General features: G+C 48.7%; 1 protein-coding gene across 11 annotated transcripts in view; it reads right to left on the reverse strand.

Moving 5' to 3' along the window:
* The window catches only part of Dgcr2 (DiGeorge syndrome critical region gene 2), a 73,728-nt gene that overhangs the window by 9,903 nt on the left and 44,433 nt on the right, over positions 1-19,392 (reverse strand). For all 11 annotated transcript variants that reach the window (XM_059276888.1, XM_059276886.1, XM_059276883.1 and 8 more), the window contains 5 exons: positions 15,520-15,645; positions 12,423-12,633; positions 8,663-8,739; positions 8,177-8,353; positions 319-522 (listed from right to left, as the gene is read on the reverse strand). In XM_059276888.1, coding sequence (XP_059132871.1) covers positions 319-522; positions 8,177-8,353; positions 8,663-8,739; positions 12,423-12,633; positions 15,520-15,645 — 795 coding nt within the window. The remainder of the gene's footprint in view (positions 1-318; positions 523-8,176; positions 8,354-8,662; positions 8,740-12,422; positions 12,634-15,519; positions 15,646-19,392) is intronic.

Raw genomic sequence — 19,392 nt, forward strand, 5'->3', positions numbered from 1 at the left:
GCGCCCTCTTCTGGCCTGCAGGCATACATGCAGGCAGAACATTGTATACATAATAAATAAATAAATCCTTAAAAAAATAATTAAAAAAAAAAAAAAAAAAAAAAAGAAGTGGAAGACAGGTCTGAAGCTGCCCAGTTGGTTGGTAAAGACTACTCTAGAGTGAGCAGCAGACAATGTGATGGGGTGATTAGCAGGGGCTTTCAGAGATGCCCACCGGAGCCCGAGCCAGCTATGTGAGCACACGCTGCCACCCCGCTGTGTCACCTACGAGCTCTGAGAGTCCTCGCCAGTGCTTTTGGCTAAGGGTGGCTGTCTTACCTGGGTCCAGACACATGAACTTGCAGCACTCCTTAGGGTCCTTGCGGTACTGCTGACATCCCTGGGGCCGCTCACACAGGGCAGCGACGCACATCTCAGGCTCCCCTCGATGGCAGGTACAGCTCAAGCATGGGTCATCTCCCTTGGGAGTGAAGTAGAACCCTTCATCCACGACATTGTCTTTGATATCAACACACGTCTGACCTGCAAGGGCATGTGCACAGATCTCTGTGTTACTGGCAGCACTAAGCAAGCCCTGATTTCCCACCACTACTTGCACGTCTGGAGAGCATAGGGCAACCGAGGAGCTGGTCAGATCTTTTCTGCAAGTCCTCCTGTATGGCATGCTCTGGATCTGAAGCAGTCAGCACACCCCAGCTGGGCAAAGCACAGCTGGCCCAGACAAATGGAGCCCCCTAACTCAGAACAGGAATGGCAGATTTTAGGACAAAGGTCCCTGTAGAAGTATTGTCTTTTAAGGTGCCTACTTCATTTACGAGATTTTCTAAAAGCTAAAATGCAGATGTTATGGATACACTTAAAAGCTGTAATGTGTTTATAATAAGTCTCTAGGTACTGCTTGGTAAGATGGTTCCCTGAAACTGAGAACGTCTGTAGTAAGCCAGGCCACAGAAGTGACCTGAGAGACTAGATTAGGGAAAAAGCTACAACCAGCCCCTTAAGCTAGTAAGCAGATGTGACAGATACATGGGGAGGGGATGGGTACGAGGTAAGGGAACTGGAAAAGGAAGCTTGTTCCACTCTCCAAATGGCATGGGGGTATCTAGAAAGAGACTAGAAATCTTACAGCTCTCCTCAGGACTGGGATCACCCACATGGCCACCAATGTTCAGGGGAAGAAAGACGGAGAACATTCTTTGCTATAACAATAAGGAAAGAATAAGGAAAGGAAACAGGACCCCTGAGAGAACTACAGGATACCATGAAGTATCCCAAAATGGTTAAGCATCAACACAGGCCATAGGCTTGGCCACCTCTGCAGTAACCAGACAGGGTAACTGGGAACTAGTCAATGATTGCCAATGTGATGGCTAATTTTGTTTGTCAATCTGACTATCAATTATTTGAAGCAGGAAGACCCACCCTAAACCTGGGCCACCCCTTCTGGTGGCAGCCCACATAAAAGGACATGGAAGAAGGGAATGCTTTCCCTGCTTGTCCTTACTCTCTCAGTGAATTCATCTACCCTGCTGTGGAGGTGTTCCTTCGCCATTATTTGAATCTACTCCTTCAGGATTCCAACACAGCAGCTCTCCAGGAACCTTCCAGGACTCCAGTGCCAGGTTGGGACTGCTGAGAATCCAGCCCTGTGGACTCAACAACTAGGGGATTCTTGGCCTTCCCAGTGTTAGACAGCCACTGGTGTACTATTCAGCCAGTACCCTGTAAGCCAGTCTAATAAATGCCCTTTTATGCATGTGTTCGTTCTACCAGTTCTGTTCTTTTAAGGAACCCTGACTAACACAGCCAACTATACAGTCTAACTGTATTTCCAACTTAGGCTCAAAAACAAATAAATAAATAGACCAAGTGCTCCCCACCCAACTAGTTAAGTAGTCTACCCTTGTCAATCATGTTCTCGGAACCTTCAGAGCACCCTAGAGATGCCATGCTGGAACTAACCCCCTGGAGAGTGGAAGAGTAGCGACTCAGGGCCGAGGGCAGATGCAGAATCAGAATACCAGCCCTGTCACCAGCCCTGAGCCGGTCACAGTTGACAACCACTGGGAAATCCGGTCAGGCAGTCTCTGAGGCAGCTCAAAGGCAGACTAAATACAAAGGATGGAGCAGATAGTTAGAACAGGAAGACCGGCATATTAAGATGGAGGATCCCCGCACAACAGACCAAGCTGCAAGCACCTATGTCTACTGTCATACACAAAAATGTTTTTTCATGAAAAATACAGAAAAAGCACCATGCCCTCAAGCGAATGATCAGCAAAAGCAGACCAGATATGACCCAGATCAAAGAACCTCCCCATAGAGACCATGGATGTCAACGGCCCATACAGTAAAGGTTCTGATGACTAAGTCAGGCAACACACAGGGTCAGATGGTACTCACTACTGCTGGGAAGAGACTCCATGGCCAAGGCAGCTCTTCTGACAGACAGCTTTTAACTGGGGGTTTGTTTACAGTTTCAGAGGCTAGTCTGTCATCATGGCAGAAAGCATGGTGGCCCAGATGGAGCTGGAGCAGTAGCTGAGAGCTACATCCTGATCCACAGGCAGAGAGAGACACACACAAGAGTGACAGAAACAGAGAGAGGGCCTGGCTTAGGCTTCTGAAACCTCAAAGCCCATTCCTAGAGACATGCTTCCTCTTCCAACAAGGCCATACCTCCTCCTTCTTCTAATTTTTTCAAAAGGTGCCCCTCCCTGGTACTAAGTATTCAAATATATGAGCCTATGGGGGCCATTCTTATTCAAACCACCACAGAAGGAGGATTTATTCAAGAAATGGAAGACCAAGCAGGAATCCTAGAAGTGCAAGGCACAGACGCAAAAGCAAAGCAAACAGCCCCAGCAGGCTCTTCTGCCCGACCTAAGAAGGACAAGAACTGACTCAAACTCAAGGACACAAATGGGACCAGGAGACATGGAAGTCAGAGGCGCGGTGGGTTCTGGACTGGACTCCAGACTGGAGAAAATGAGCTATAAAAGGACAGGACGTCACGGGAGCCACTAACAAGACCAGAACAGTGGACTGTTGATGGTAGTACTGTCAGACGAAATATTCTGAAGCTGAAAATAGACTGTTTTATACAAGAGTGTGTATTTGTTCTTAGTAAAGACACTATTTCTCTGAGTCCATAGCATCTCTGACTGTGGACAGATATTGAACTGGTAAGATAAACACAGGTATGTCCTTGCAATTTTTCCCTAAGTTTGAAATTATATCTAATAAGTTACCCAAGGTTACCCCTGCTTTCCCCTCCCAGTGCAGATGGTCCCTTAAGGTCTTGTCTATCAGACACTCAAAAGACAAGGCTATCTTCAACACGTACAGATTTAAAGAACGGTATGGGACTGCTTCCCTGTACACTGTACACGTGAATATAAATGCTGACACAGAGCGAGCCTGTCTGCCTGCCTGCCTGCCTGGGTAGTGGGAGTGTCAGCTGCTGACCCGGCCTGCTGCCTGCCCTCCTGCTGGAGATTCAGCTTCCCAGGTCCCCACCCAGAGGGCGGCCTGGCTGTAGATGGTCACAGAGCTCCCAAGCTGTGGCCTAAACCAGCACAGCAGATGGTGGCAGCAGGCCCAGGACACACACCAGGAGAGCTGGGAACAGCCACAACCCAGTCTCTTCTGTGTTGCTGCTGAGGAGGCAGCAAGAGTTGGTGATCAAAACTCAAAGGAGGGTGGTGATGAAGCGATTTAAAAAACCTACATGCAATGAAGTGGCCGTTCTGCCATGTTACAGCTCAAGATTCGGGTCTGATGGAGAGGGGTGTGTGATCCTTAAACACTCAGGCAGAACTGAAGATCATTTCCTTGTTTGTTAAAGCTCCTCTGATGACGCCAGGAAAAAGGATATACTGCTGAACTAACAGCTGAGTCCCTTCATGTTCTCCACGCTTACAAGGACGTTCTTATTTTAGCTGCATTCTAGATCTCAAGACAAGAACAAGAAGGGCCTTGGATGGGTACTGTACTAGAGTGTGGAGAAGGAGCCATCTACATCATTCCAGAGAAGCACACTGTAACCAAAGGACAAGATTCCATATTCTATTCAACAACTACAGAGTGACCGGGAAATGGGAGCCCTGTGGAAAACTGCATGCCAAAGGCAGTCAGAAAGTCTCCACCTACTGCCCAGCCTGGTGAAAGAACTGAACGAGTGTGATGCACACTGGAGTCAACCTTATTTAGAAGAAAAAAGGAAAGGGCCGGGCGGTGGTGGGGCGCACGCCTTTAATCCCAGCGCTTGGGAGGCAGAGGCAGGTGGATCTCTGTGAGTTCGAGGCCAGCCTGGGCTACAGAGTGAGTTCCAGGAAAGGCACAAAGCTACACAGAGAAACCCTGTCTTGAAACAAACAAACAAACACCCCAAAAAAAGAAAAGAAAAGAAAATCTTGGGAAAGGTATCCATCCATCTTCTAAGCCTCATGACCTGTGTTCAATCTCTAGAAACCACACGGCAGAAGAAAACCAGCTCACTCCTGAGGGTTGTCCTCTGAGCTCCACATGTGTTCACACACAGACACATGTTTAAAAAATAATAAAAAGAATCTTTCCACTAACATTCATTGAAAGAGATTCTTGGGACCTGAAACTTAAAAAGAAAAAAAAGTATCTTTATGTATACGTGTGTGTGTCTGTGTGTAGGTATGTTCGTGTGTGTGTGTGTGTGTGTGTGTGTGTGTGTGTGTGCGCGCGTGCGTGCGCGCGCCCATGGAAGTCAGAACAGGGCATTAGGTTCCCTGGAGCTGGAGGTACAGGTGGCCGTGAGTTATCCAATATGGCTACTGTAAACTGTACATGGTTCTTGACCACTGAGTCATGTCTCCAGCCCTGTGAAATCTTTTTTCATCCCGAGTTTTATTTTACACAGCCTATCTTGATGTCATAGATGAAATAATTTAGAACTGCCTGCTGGGGTCAGATGTCCTCTCTATAAGACTATTGCCCTGAGCCATGTTCTGGGACTTTAATGTTGCCTACATAGGGATTTGAAGGGAACTGCAGATGCAAGGCAGAGGTTGAGGGACTGAGCAGCAACAGCTTGGATCTGAAACAACTGATGTGCAAGTTGTCACACACAGGTAGTGCTGTGCAATCTGCTTGGTGGACTGATGCAGGCTTCCACACTGGGGTTCTACCAACTATGTCACCCCACTAGGAGTTTACAATGAATATGGACCTAGATGTCCTCACAGCCTAGTGTCTGGAGTCATGTCACAGAATTGACTTCATAGTTATGAAGGTTAGGGAAACAGGAGACAATCTTTCTGATGAGCTGCTATGTCTGGATGGTTGCTGTTGACATTTTAAACCTGATCATACAGAAATGTTTAATGAGAACATCAACACTCTGATGTAGAAGAGAGACAAATGGTTATGTTTAACCTCAGACTGACTATTTGAATCTTACGTGCATCAAGTCAAGAGTGTGTTTTCGTTTTCTGTGTCCTGGTATTTTGTAGATTAGTGAATTGTCCAGGATTACGCTTGAGTTGGACACTGCTGAGCAGTACAGGTCTGGTCTATATTCCATACTTTTCATGTTTTGATGAAAAAAAATAAATAAATAAAAAGGCAAAGACAAACTGTAGTAGAGAGATTAATAAAGGGCCAAGGAAAGGAATTCAACAGGCACACCTGGCCAGCAAGCACTGTCCATTTCCGTTATCTCCAGCTGTGCCTCCTTAGCTGCCCTCCCCCCTCCCTAGCTGCTCCACCCCCCCCACCCCCCGTCCCTAGCTGCTCCCCCAGCCCACCAAGGGTTTATTTTGCAAGTGCTTTAGGAGCTAAGAAGCTAGTCTCCTGGGTGTCTCTTGATTATATGCACTGTTTCTTGCTTTAAAAAAAAAGACTGGGGACTGGAGAGATGGCTCAGAGGTTAAGAGCACCCGCTGCTCTTCCAGAGGTCCTGAGTTCAATTCCCAGCAACCACATAGTGACTCACAACCATCTATAGTGAGATCTGGTGCCCTTTTCTGGTGTGCAGGTGTACATGCAGGCAGAACACTGTATACTGTAATAAATAAATAAATCTTTAAAAAAGCAGAGGGGGGGTGGCCGGGGGCGCACGGGCAGCTAGAGAGATGGCTCAGTGGTTAAGAGCACTGATTGTTCTTCAGAGGACCCGGGTTCAATTCCAGCACCCACATGGCAGCTTACAACTGTCTGTAACTCCAGCTCTGGGAGATCTGACACCTTCACACCAATGCACATAAAATAAAGTGAAATAAATTATTAAAAAAAAAAAGAAGAAAATACTGTTGGACTAGCACTATAATGCCATTTCTTTTTAAAAACAAACAACTTGGTTGGCCCAAAAGCAATATAATTAAAATCTAACACCTTTCTTAATGAAGTCAAAACATTTATTTATTTATTTTTGAGACAGGGTCTCACTACGTAGGCAAAATGTTTGTTGATTTACTTACTGATTGATTGATTGATTGATTGATTTTTGAGGCAGGGTCTCACTATGTAGCCCTGGTTGGCCTAGAACTCAAGAGACCCACCTGCCTCTGCTTCCCAGTACTGGGATTAACGTGGTGGTGCCCGCAGGTCCAGCAGAAGGTGACTTTTTTCACCTGTTCTACACAAACCATTGTTAACTTTAATATGTTAAGTACTTTTCATTTTGATAACTGGATCTTTGATTTTCACTGTATCTGAAAAACTTTTACAATTTTAAATTACTCTTATTTCCTTGTGTAGGTGTGTGGTTGGTGCGTATGTGCCGTGGTGCACGTGTGCAGGTCAGAAGACAACTTGGAGAGGTTCTCTCCTCACACCAGCTAGGTCCTGGGCACTGAACTCAATGTCAGGCTCAGAAACAAGTACCTTTACCTGCCGAGCCATCTCACAGGCCTTTGGGATATTTTTTAGCTCCAACCACCCATACTGTGGAAAGCTAATTTTCTTTACATTTTATGATATCTGAATTATGAAGAAAAAGTTGCAACAATAAACTTAAAATTGAATTACATTTAAAAAACAGAAATATGAGCCAAGGAAAGTACAGAAAAAGAGTGAACCTAAGTATTAGCAAATGAAATTCAGCAACGTAAGACACGTGGTTAAACATCCAATACAACAGAGAGTGCCTGAGGTCCCAGCTACTCAGGAGGCTGAAGACAGTTACTTCAGGATCAGCATGGGCAACACGGTAAAAACCTACATCAAACAAGGTCTAACGTAAAATGAACAGTGATAAGATTAAAGAAGAAAATCCTATTAACTCTGAAAATCAGAAAAGACCCTCTAGTAAAACTCAGTATTTTTTTATGGCATGAATGTTCCTGGAAAAGGAGGAACTGAAGCACACTTCCTTTACTCCCAAGGATAGTTTTAAAATTCTGTCGAAAGCATTAAGCTTGATGCTGACACACTAAATGCATGCTCCGTTTTCCTAATCAACGCCATACTGGAGACTTCAGCAAGAGCTCAAGCCATCTAGGTGAAGGCTTCAAAGTTACAAAACTGTCCATAGAGATATCTAAGATGATCCCACACTGAAAGAACTAAGAAGAAAAACGAAAACCACTAAAATCGGTGTAGAAGAGAAAAGGCCCACAAGAGCAACAGCCAGAGAGGAAAACCCAGGCCAGCCCGAGGCCCAGGCTAACCTGTCGGTCCCTGGCAGCATGGTGCTGACACAGACTGACAGACAGCAAGGGTCAGAACGGAGAAAGGGTAGTTCCCAAGGTCAGAGCTGAGAGCACTCCTCACCCCAACCACTGCTGCAGCGACCGTCAGAAGTTCTCAAGACGGTCTTCCTCCCCACCCTTCCCAGAGCTGGGGAGGGTCCCCATCTTCGCTCGGTGTGTCTACACTACAAGTGATGTAAAATTTGGGTGGATGTGTTAGCAGAGGGCTGGGAGACTCCTGACCCCACATCCTCAGACAGAGCCAAGAGGATATCCAGCTGAAAAGCTACCAAGGCCCTCGATGCTGCAGAGTTGCCACAGGACTGGCAAATCCTGAGCTCACCGCTCTCACCCAGTCTCTGAAGAACACTGAAGCCAGTAAAGCAGGATGTGTGGTCAGGGGGTCAGGAACACCTACGGCTGCCCAGGCCACAGAGCCAGAGGCCAGCTGGATGGAGCCTTGCAGAGCACCGTGAGTTCGAGCCCACTGGAGGCTGACGGCCGGGACTCACTTCTTTTACACAGGAACGAGGACTTCTCAGAACAGCTCTCGGCATGCCAGCTGTGGAGGTCATGGTGCCTCAGTGTAGGGAAGTGGAAGCACTGGAGCTGGGCACAGAACACACGGTCGCTCTCGGACAAGGCAGAGGCAAAGATGGGGTCTGGAGGCAGGAACACTTCCGAGGAGCCTGTGGAGGAGAATGGACGTGAGGATAAACACGTCCAACCACCAGCAGACCGTCACATACGATCTCAAGCTGGCGTCAACTGGACACCAACCACAGGCCTGGAGGACTGCCACGAGCTAAAGGCTGCTGCAGCTCCAGAGAAGGCCCCAGAAACTCACAGGGCCTGGCTCAGGTGCCCTCTCTGCAACCACTCCCCATTTCCATGTGCCTTGTCCCCTGGGGCCCTGCAAATCAAGTCAACACTGGGTGGAAGGAAGCGGGAAGGGACCAGACAGTTCCATTTCACACTTAACAAACAAGAGTACTTACTTTTGAACGCTACCTCCCAGCGACCTTCTAAGGAATGGTTCTGCCCAGTGATGACATACTGGTAACCAACCCACAGCCTGCAGGACAGAGAGAGACCTCAGTACCGATGACTACCTATGCATACATGCATATATTTAGGAGAAATGAGAACATTTATCCCTTTGTTTGGTCCAAGAGCTCAGGTTTGCAAGGCAAGCACTCTACTCCTGCACCACTGACTACTCCTTTATTCTGGGATAGACTAGCACTGAGTTCAGCCTCCTAAGCAGCTGCAATTACGACCTGAGCCACACCACCCAGTGTCTCATCCACGTGTGCTGGGGAAGTTCTCCACCACTGAGTCACACCACCCAGTGTCTCATCCACGTGTGCTGGGGAAGTTCTCCACCACTGAATCACACCACCCAGTGTTTCATCCACGTGTGCTGGGGAAGTTCTCCACCACTGAGTCACATCTCCAGTGTCTCATCCACGTGTGCTGGGGAAGTTCTCCACCACTGAGTCACAACTCCAGTGTTTCGTCCACGTGTGCTGGGGAAGTTCTCCACCACTGAGTCACACCACCCAGTGTTTCATCCACGTGTGCGGGGAAGTTCTCCACCACTGAGTCACACCACCAGTGTCTCATCCACGTGTGCTAGGGAAGTTCTCCACCACTGAGTCACACCACCAGTGTTTCATCCATGTGTGCTGGGGAAGTTCTCCACCACTGAGTCACACCACCAGTGTCTCATCCACGTGTGCTGGGAAGTTCTCCACCACTGAGTCATATCTCCAGTGTTTCGTCCACATGTGCTGAGGAAGTTCTCCACCACTGAGTCACACCACCCAGTGTCTCATCCACGTGTGCTGGGGAAGTTCTCCACCACTGAGTCACACCACCAGTGTTTCGTCCACGTGTGCAGGGAAGTTCTCCACCACTGAGTCACACCAGTGTCTCATCCACGTGTGCTGGGAAGTTCTCCACCACTGAGTCACATCTCCAGTGTTTCATCCACGTGTGCTGGGAAGTTCTCCACCACTGAGTCACACCACCAGTGTCTCGTTCACGTGTGCTGGGGAAGTTCTCCACCACTGAGTCACATCTCCAGTGTTTCATCCACGTGTGCGGGGAAGTTCTCCACCACTGAGTCACATCTCCAGTGTTTCATCCACGTGTGCAGGGAAGTTCTCCACCACTGAGTCACACCACCAGTGTCTCGTTCACGTGTGCTGGGGAAGTTCTCCACCACTGAGTCACATCTCCAGTGTTTCATCCACGTGTGCGGGAAAGTTCTCCACCACTGAGTCACACCACCAGTGTTTCATCCACGTGTGCTGGGGAAGTTCTCCACCACTGAGTCACACCACCAGTGTTTCATCCACGTGTGCGGGGAAGTTCTCCACCATTGAGTCACATCTCCAGTGTTTCATCCACGTGTGCAGGGAAGTTCTCCACCACTGAGTCACACCACCAGTGTCTCATCCACGTGTGCTGGGGAAGTTCTCCACCACTGAGTCACATCTCCAATGTTTCATCCACGTGTGCTGGGGAAGTTCTCCACCACTGAGTCACACCACCAGTGTTTCATCCACGTGTGCTGGGGAAGTTCTCCACCACTGAGTCACACCACCCAGTGTCTCATCCACGTGTGCTGGGGAAGTTCTCCACCACTGAGTCACATCTCCAGTGTTTCGTCCACGTGTGCTGGGGAAGTTCTCCACCACTGAGTCACACCACCCAGTGTCTCATCCACGTGTGCTGGGGAAGTTCTCCACCACTGAGTCACACCACCAGTGTTTCGTCCACGTGTGCCGGGAAGTTCTCCACCACTGAGTCACACCACCAGTTTTTCGTCCACGTGTGCTGGGGAAGTTCTCCGCCACTCAGTCACACCACCAATGTTTCGTCCACGTGTGCCGGGAAGTTCTCCACCACTGAGTCACACTTCCAGTCCTGTGTATGTGTTTTCATGGTTATACTGACCTCTAAAATGAGTTTGTTGTGGAATATTCCTTTATACTGTGTGAAGATGTGTCACGGTGATTGGTTTAATAAAGAGCTGAATGGCCAATAGCTAGGCAGGAGGTATAGCAAGGACTTCTGAGGACAGAGAGAAAACTCTGGAAGAAGAAAGGAGGAGTCGCCAGAGGAACAGACATGTAGGAGAGGTAAAAGCCACGAGTCACATGGCAACATGTAGATGAATAGAAATGGGTTAATTTTACTAAGAGCTAGTGGGACAAGCCTAATCTATAGGCTGAGCTTTCATAATTAATAATAAGTCTCTGTGTCATTTTTTTTTTATGAGCTGGCAGCCCGAAGAAAAATTCATTTACATGAATCATTAAAGTTTTTCTCTCAATTTTAATAAAATCCATTTTCTAAACAAATTCACAGGTCAGAGAGTTTTATATCTGGTACCTGTGCCAAGCCTGTTCTTTTTAGCTAATTTTAGAAAACTTTACATTCAAAGCCAGGATGACCGCGGATGTAATGTCATAGAAACACAATTCTGCGTATGGTAAAATCACAGCACAGGGAACTCTAAAGAAACAAAGCCCTGTGAACATACCCTGCCACCTTTACTGCTTTCTGCTCAGCCAGCCTGTTCCAAGCCTGCAGCATGTCCCCAATCTGTGCCACCAAACACTGAGGCACCAGCACAGGGACTGAATGCTCCAAGTACCTGACAGTTCTGTGCCTGCTTATGCTGCCTTAGCTCTCCAGTTCCAGTCCTAGAGATGCCCGCCCGCCTGCTGATCTGGTACCACTCAAAGTACCAAGTCGCTCCAGCCACACTGAGAACAACAACTGCTGTGAGCAGTGTGGGCTGTGCACACATCGGCCACCGTGGAAGACAGGGGTTCCCCAGCAAGGCCTTTGCCCTTCAAGGCATTTCCTGGTGAGCAGAAGAGTTATTTCTCTAACACTGCAGCTGCAGACAAGAAACAGCGTGGTGTTCTCTGGCTTGTGACACTGACAGAGCTAGTTTATCTTGAAGTGGCCCTCTGGCCACTTGCCTTAGGTCATCACGCTCTCCAGCTGAATGGCAGCTGTGCCACTGTCAGGAGGCAGCAGGTGACTGGCAGTAAACACTGGCCATCCTCTGTCCTTCCTTCTAGAGCAGAGGCTGCCATTTCCAACTTCTGCCCTACAGCATGGACAGGGCACATGACGTGGCTTCTGGAGGTGGCACACTGTGAAGTTGGGCACATTCCTGGTCCCTAAACAAAAGCCCCACAAATACTGAGCCTTTAAGTTGGCTGCTACTTTTCTGCTTCCTCTAGATGAGTTCATCTTCTGGAGTTCAGGACCAGGTTCTGGGCAGACTGCCTGAGCTAGGCCTGGCACATGCCCCGGAGCCCATCAAGGGTCACATGTGCAAGCACTTGGAAGCCTAAGGTGTCTGGGAAAGACTGAGCAGGGGCACAGGCAGTACCCAGGAGGGCTGACAGGCTCACCTTATCATCTGCACTCCCACCCACCTGCACACCCTTCTTATCATGCCCAGAGCCCCCACTCTGAGCAATCCCTTGGGATTCAGGCTAGCATGCCCTGCCACAATCACCAAGTGCAGCTGTATCCACAGAGGGAACCAGTGAAAAGGGCTGCTCCATGGTCCCAAAAAGCAGCAGCAGGCCTTGCACTCCTTGTTCCTTCAAAAGCCCCCAATTTCATCTTAATGCCAAACCAAGCCCCTGGATCTCTACCTGCTTCTACTGATGGGGCTGCGGGTGAGTGCTCAGCAGCGAACAGACTCTGAACCCCGGGACTCACTTGCGCTGGTCTTTCCAGCCAAAGCTCCGCTCTGGTTGGTCCCATTCCTGGGCCAGGACGAAGCGCAGCTCCTGGTCAGTGGAGAAAGTGGCGAGTGAACCGTTCACGCGCTGGCAGGTCTGCGCGGCATCCCAGTAGTTCTCTCCACTGAGGTAGACCCGGTAGCAGCTGGCCGTGCCTTCATAGTGGTGCCACCCGGTTGGGCACTTCCCTAGGAAGCATGAAGAACGGAGGGGAGTTGTCCCCACATTAGGATCGTCGCGACTTCAAAAGTAAAGTGACATGTGCCGCATCAACCACAGACACCTCAGAACCACCTTGGAGAGCTAGAGCTGGAGAGAAGTAACAGGTCCAGAGCACAGTTCCCAAAAACAGCAGGTGCTGGCTCTCTGTTTACCAGAAACCACCCTTAATCCACTCCCAAAGGTTGACCACCCCAGGCAAGGGCACCTAGTCAATTCACACAGCCGGTACCAGCTCAAGGATCTCCATCCCGACAGTCAGAAATTCTGCTCGCTTCTCCTCCATTTTCTTCATCTCTCTGCCTCTCCTGGGGGAGTGGGGGGAGGCGCACGCGAGCCAAGTACACGTGCCTTGGCAGTTGGATCCCCAATAAATCTTTCTACCACAGAGCGGTCTAGGTCGGCAGTTCCCCTGTGGTTTCACTTACAGCGATGAGCTCCCAGCTGAGCTCACACTGACTCAGAGGCTCAAGTTCTTCTAAGAAGCGCAACCTACGGTGTATTTGTACTCAGGGTCCTAAGTAACAGCAACAGGTGCTGAGAGAATTTCTCTAACAGAGTTCATTCCCTGGTTAACAACGCAGAATCATTACTCAGGCTCAGTGAGGCCCGGGGAGTAAGCAAACTACCAGGACTGGCTGTCCTGGCCTCTGCTGCCAGCAAGCCAAGCCACTGCTTCCCCTTTTCTGTTCACACAGGGGTTCAGTAGGTGCCTGCCAATTAGCATCCCCCTCAAACAGTTCCATAAATCTAACTTCAGAGGGTCTAAACCTGCCCCCCATGGGTGAGAGAAAGGAGACACAGCTTTGCCACAGCTGTCGAGGCTGAGGACATCTCCAGCATCTTTTCACTCTGCTGGATGGTTCCTGTGTCCTCAGGCAGGGCTTTACCCTTAGTGAAGACAGTATCAGTGGTGTGCTCCACAGATCTAGAGCATTCAAATGTTGGGAGTACTGTGACGCTACTCTTGGTTGTCTACTTGACTACATCTGGAATTAACTAACACCTAAGTGGCTGGGTAGACCTGTGAGGGTTTTTTTTTGTTTTTTTTGTAATTAAATAATTTGAGGTGGGAAGATCCACCTTTAATCCACTCTCTGCCTGCTTGCCCTAGCTCTTGCTGTCAGGTCTATTCCTTCACTGGCATTACAGCTTACTTCTTTGGGTTTTGGGTATATAGAGCTGGGACATGCAGCCTCATGGACTGAACAACTACTGGATTCTCGGACCTTCTGTTGGTAGACAGCCACTGCTGGACTAGTTGGACCACGGCCTGTCAGCCATTCTCGTAAGTCCCCTGTCCTCTCTCTCTAGACTGATTCTGTCAGTTCTGGTCGTCTAGAGAACACTCACTATTAGAAGTCCCGTTCCCTCGTGCCCCCACCCACCCCAGACAGGGTTTCACTATGCAGCTCTGGTGGCCTTGAATTCATAGAGATCTGCCTGCCTCTAACTTCTAAGTATACCTGGCTAGAGTACCTCTTATACTCTAAAAGATGTTATTTAAACATGCCACAGAACTGGTAAAACTTATTAGGGAGTATACTCGTGTTTTCATTTTCATCCTGTGTGTGCGGGCTGCTTACATGTGTCTGGGCACCATGTGCATTCAGTGCCTGCACAGGCCAGAAGAGGACGTCCGATCCCCTGGGACTAGAGTTAGATTGTTTGCCACCATGTGAGTACTGGTGATCAAACCCATGGCCCCTGGTACAGCCGGTACTCTTAACTGCTGAGCCATCTCACCAGCCGAATCCTTGTGTTTAGATGTAAAGTATGTGTGACTGACTGGCTTATTAACGGAGACAAGGAAGAAAATGTTAAGCTGGACCACGGCTGAAGCATGTCCACAATGCTGTGTGCAAGGAGAGCAAGCTGGCTATGGATATCTGCTCACTGCTCAGGCCTAAGATAAGCACAGCTGAGTGCACAGGGATGTGGAGCCTCCTGGAGGAGAGAGTGTGGCTCAGTTTACACAGGACATACTCCCTGAGGGTAAGGAGGAGACAGCGTTTACTTCAAGTTCCTTACACGAGCTCAGATGACTGGTTACACATTTCCCATCTTACTCAGACCAAGAACTATGGCTCCATGCAAGGGTGGGAGCTGAGGTGTGAGGGGAGCCTGGAAAGTGGCTGATTTTCCAGGGCCCCTCACTGCACTGACTGTGTTGGCTCACACAGTCACTGTAGTTTGGTGGCCAAGCCCTAGGACTGGTGACGGTTGGCACAGGAGGCAGGCAGAGGTTGAGTCTGCAAAGTGCCTCTGAGTCACCTTCCATGTTGAGGCTATGGGCTAAGAGTGAACACAGGGGGCTGGAGAGATGGCTCAGAGGTTGAGAGCACTGGCCGCTCTTCCAGAGGTCCTGAGTTCAATTCCCAGCACCCACATGGTGGCTCACAACCATCTGTAATGAGATCTGGTGCCCTCTTCTGACCTGCAGTCATACATGCTGTATACATAATAAATAAATCTTAACACAGAAAAACAGACCTACGCCCCACAGCAAGCATATTAAGCACCAGTTCCTCTGCCCAAATCTAGCTGTTCTTACACATTAGAGGGTACCATCCCCTCAGCATGGCTGTTTAGGGTGCAGCATTTTAAACTATGCTTTGCTTTCTTTCAGCCTTGCTATGCTCCTTCGCAAGTTTAATGCCACCCGTTTACTAACCACTAATGGGGAGACTGTTTCCACGCTGTAGCTACACACTCTCACATGCAGCCTCCGACATGCTCCAACCTCTTCCAGGGCTGCTTTAGCAAACCTATCTCCTCAGCTGTGGCCTGGCTGCAAACTTAAAATGGGCTAACAAACGTGGGGGGCACTGCCTTAGGGCAGGTCTGCAACTTACTGCTGAAGCGGACAGGCTGAGCCATGTTCACTATGTGGAACTGTGGGGGGTCACCTCCTCTGGTCCGCCCCTGCCGCAGGTCCAAGGTCTCCTTCCCATGATAAGGACGGGCCTCTCCAGTCACTTCTGAAAGCAAAAGGATGCCGTGAGCCCATTAGCAGCACTTTGTGGTTTGCCAGCACCGAGTCCAACGGCAGCTCAGGGCTGGAAAGGCCTGGTGGGACCAGGTGTGGCATCAGGAGCCACATTCTGATTTCCTTAGGACGTTCACATCCAATAGAAGAAGCGTGTTCCTGGAGAAGCATACCTTTTACTTGAGCGCTGTATGGACTCCTGTCCTTCGGCAAGCACTCCTGCTTTACAAAGGTCAGCAGTGCCAGCTCTACAGGAAGGCCTGGGGAGGGAGCTCTCCCTAAGGCCCGGGTTACCCTCTCCAGCCCCGCAGGCCTGGGGACATTCTGTTAGTGTGCAAGGGAAACCCACCGCGTACAGTCTTCTACCACACTGTTACTGGCCGGTGTCAACTGTCTGTCCACTTGTCTGCAGGTCCCCTGAGGCTGTTAAGTTACCAGGCTAGTGCCTCAGCATGGAAACACCTGGCAGAGGAAACGGTGTGCTGCAACAGGTCTCCACACAGAGGCTGAAGACAGGAGGAATGAGCTAGCGACTCGCAGGGCACTCCTCCCACACAGGCTCTGGGACAGGAGGAATGAGCTAGCGACTCGCAGGGCACTCCTCCCACACAGGCTCTGGGAGTCATTCAAGCCCTCATCAGAGACATATTCCTACCACCTCACGCAGAGTGGACTGAAAGAAGTGAGGGGACTGACCCAAGGTCACTGAGCAGGAGACAGCCAGAGCTACCATGCCTCCAGGCCACCACCTCGCACTCCCCTTGCATGAGGACAAGATGAAGGCAAACAGTGCTACACGTGGGCTAGCCTGAGACTGAAGCTGTGACAAGGCCTGGCCTCCCACACACTTCCTGGACTCCAGTCAGCTCACTTGACTGACGTGTCTCTAGACACCTGATTCTGTAATATCCTGGGCTCTAAGCTTATTCTTACCTAACAGGATTCTCTCATCTCATTATGAAACAATATTTAATGTGAAGTATTGAAAGTGTTTAAGTCTGAAAGTTAAACCGTTCTAGTTTTTCCATACAAATCCTTAAAGTGCCGGGATCAGGTCAGTGGCAGCATACCCAGTGTGCACGGGGTCCTGAGCGCTACTTTCACACAGAAGAGAAAGAGGGGAAGGGGAGGAGGAAGATGGAGATGGCAGAGCTGAGAAGGGGACGGGTGTCTAGTACTTTTCTATTGCTGTCATAGGTTGTTTTTAATAAGTCTCTATCATTCTATCTTATCAATAAAGACTCGGGAGCCAGATGTTGGGGTGAAAACCTGCTAGAGGCAGAGAAAGCACCCAGCTGCTTCCTCCTCTGCTACTGTCCCAGAAAAAGAGCTTTCTCTTCTTGTTTGGAGGAGTCTCAAATACTCCTCCAATGGGATGTCCCTCCTTCTACTTCCTGTGCGTCTCTCTCCTGATTTCCTCTTCCTTTCTATGGTTATTTCCTGACAACTGGTTGCTTGCTCCACTTCTTGACCTTCTTGATTTTATTTAATCCTGTTTACAATATTCAAGCAGAAAGCTCTTGGATCAAAGGTGTGTGCTAGGGCTGAGCCACATCAAAGCTAGAAGCAGGTTTTTCCAGTAAATAATGCAATCTTGGAGTTCACAGTGTGATCAAATATCCTGCAACAGTGATTAAGACACCATGACCAAGACAACCTATAGAAGAAAGCATTTAGTCTAGGTTCATAGTTTCAGAGAGTCGGAGTTCACGATCATCTAAGTGGGGAGCATGTGGCATTGGAGCTGTTTTTTTTTTTTTTTTTAAATTTAAGATTTACTTATTTATTATGTACACAGTACTCTGCCTGCATGCCAGAAGAGGGCACCAGATCTCATTACAGATGGCTGTGAGCCACCATGTGGTGCTGGGAACTGAACTCAGAACCTTTGGAAGAGCAGCGAGTGCTCTAAACCTCTGAGCCATCTCTCCAGCCCGAGAGCTCATACTTTGAGATACAAGTCAGAAACAAAGATAAAAAGCTAACTGGAAATGGGTTTAGCTTCTGAAACCTCAAAGCCTGCCCCCAGTGACACACCTCCTCCAACAAGACCACACCTCCTAATCCTTCCCAAACAGTCTCACCAACTGGGGACCAAGTATTCAATGCCTGAAACTTATGAGGGACATCTCATTCAAACCACAGCAGAGGGGGAGATGGAGAGGAGGAGGAAGGAGAGCAGAGGAGAGAGAGGGAAAGGAGAAAAGAGGGGGTCATCCTGTCGTGGCTTTGCTGGCAGCTAGTCCCCAGGTGACAGTCTGACTGTGTGGTCAGACTCTGGCAGCTGTGTTGACCTGCAGCATTTCCTCTGTAGAGGTGCCTCTACTGTACAGGCTTGAAGTCGTGAACCCAGGAGCAGCAGGGAAACAACTCTGAACTTGGACCGTGTAGGACTGTGTTTGTGCAGTCATTTTCTATTGGGCTTTACATTATACATGTGAGTACAAACTAGAAAACAAGTTTTCGCTGACATTTTAAAAACGTCACAGCCTCAAAATGCTGGTAGACCAGAGACCGATAACGGCCCCTGGTGTGCTCTCCAGCAAGTCTCAGAAAGACAGTCTGAGTTTGGCTGGGCCACAGCAGAATCAGTTTAAAGAACCTGGCACAGGGTAACAGCAGCATCATTAGGAGTTCTGTATTTTCTGGCTTTGGAGTTTTAGTAAGCAAATATTACTTAACTTGCTGATGCCAACTATGATTCCAGGTTCATGTTGGTGTGCCCTGTTGTGGTATATTAGTTTGGGATTGTTACATTTGCTTATACTGTGGAACATTTGTTTAATGATGCAAAGATGTATTGCAGTCTTTTTTTTTGGGGGGGGGTTCAAGACAGGGTTTCTCTGTGTAGTTTTTGTGCCTGTCCTGGATCTCACTCTGTAGACCAGGCTGGCCTTGAACTCACAGAGATCCACCTAGCTCTGCCTCCTGAATGCTGGGATTAAAGGCGTGCACCATCACTACCCGACTATGTAGTGCAGTCTTTTATGTTGAATTTGATTAACTCTGTGACACTTTGTTATATTGCCTGTCTAAAACACCTGATTGGTCTAATAAAGAGCTGAATGGCCAATAGCAAGGCAAGAGAAAGGATAGGAGGGGATGGCAGGCAGAGAGAATAAATAGAAGGAGAAAAAGAGGGGAAGCAAGAAAGATCAAGGAGTGAGAAAAGAAGGAGCCAGCCACCCAGCCAGACACAGAGTAAGAAGGAAAGAAAAGATATACAGAAATAGAGAAAGGTAAAAGCCCAGAGGTAGACAGATAATTTAAGAAAAGCTAGCAAGAACAAGCTAAGCTAAGGGTGGGCATTTATAAGAATAAGTCTCTGTGTGTGATTTATTTAGGAGCTGTGTGGTGGGCCCCCCAAAAGAGCAAAGAGCCAAAAGAGTAAAACAAAACAAAACAACAACAACGCCCCACCAGCTTGGACAGCTCACTTGGACCCTAATGCTCTCCCGCACATGTTTGCTAGTTCAGTCAGGGTGGGGCTTTAAGGGGCTGCCTTTGTCTGGACTTGGGTCTTCTCTATTGCTGCTTTTGATACACTTTCTTTGCTCCGTCTAGTTAGTGTTTTAACCGGATAGGATGTGGGGAGTTTCTGGGTTTTTTTTGTTTTCTTTTTTTCTTTTTCTTTCTTCTTTCTTTCTTTCTTTTTTTTCTGGATCTGAGGACTGAACCCAGGGCCTCTTCCACTGAGCTAAATCCCCAACCCCGGGAGTTTCTGTTTTGATTCTGACTT

This window comes from Peromyscus eremicus, chromosome 12 (genome assembly GCF_949786415.1).
Source record: "Peromyscus eremicus chromosome 12, PerEre_H2_v1, whole genome shotgun sequence".
Lineage (NCBI taxonomy): Eukaryota > Metazoa > Chordata > Mammalia > Rodentia > Cricetidae > Peromyscus > Peromyscus eremicus.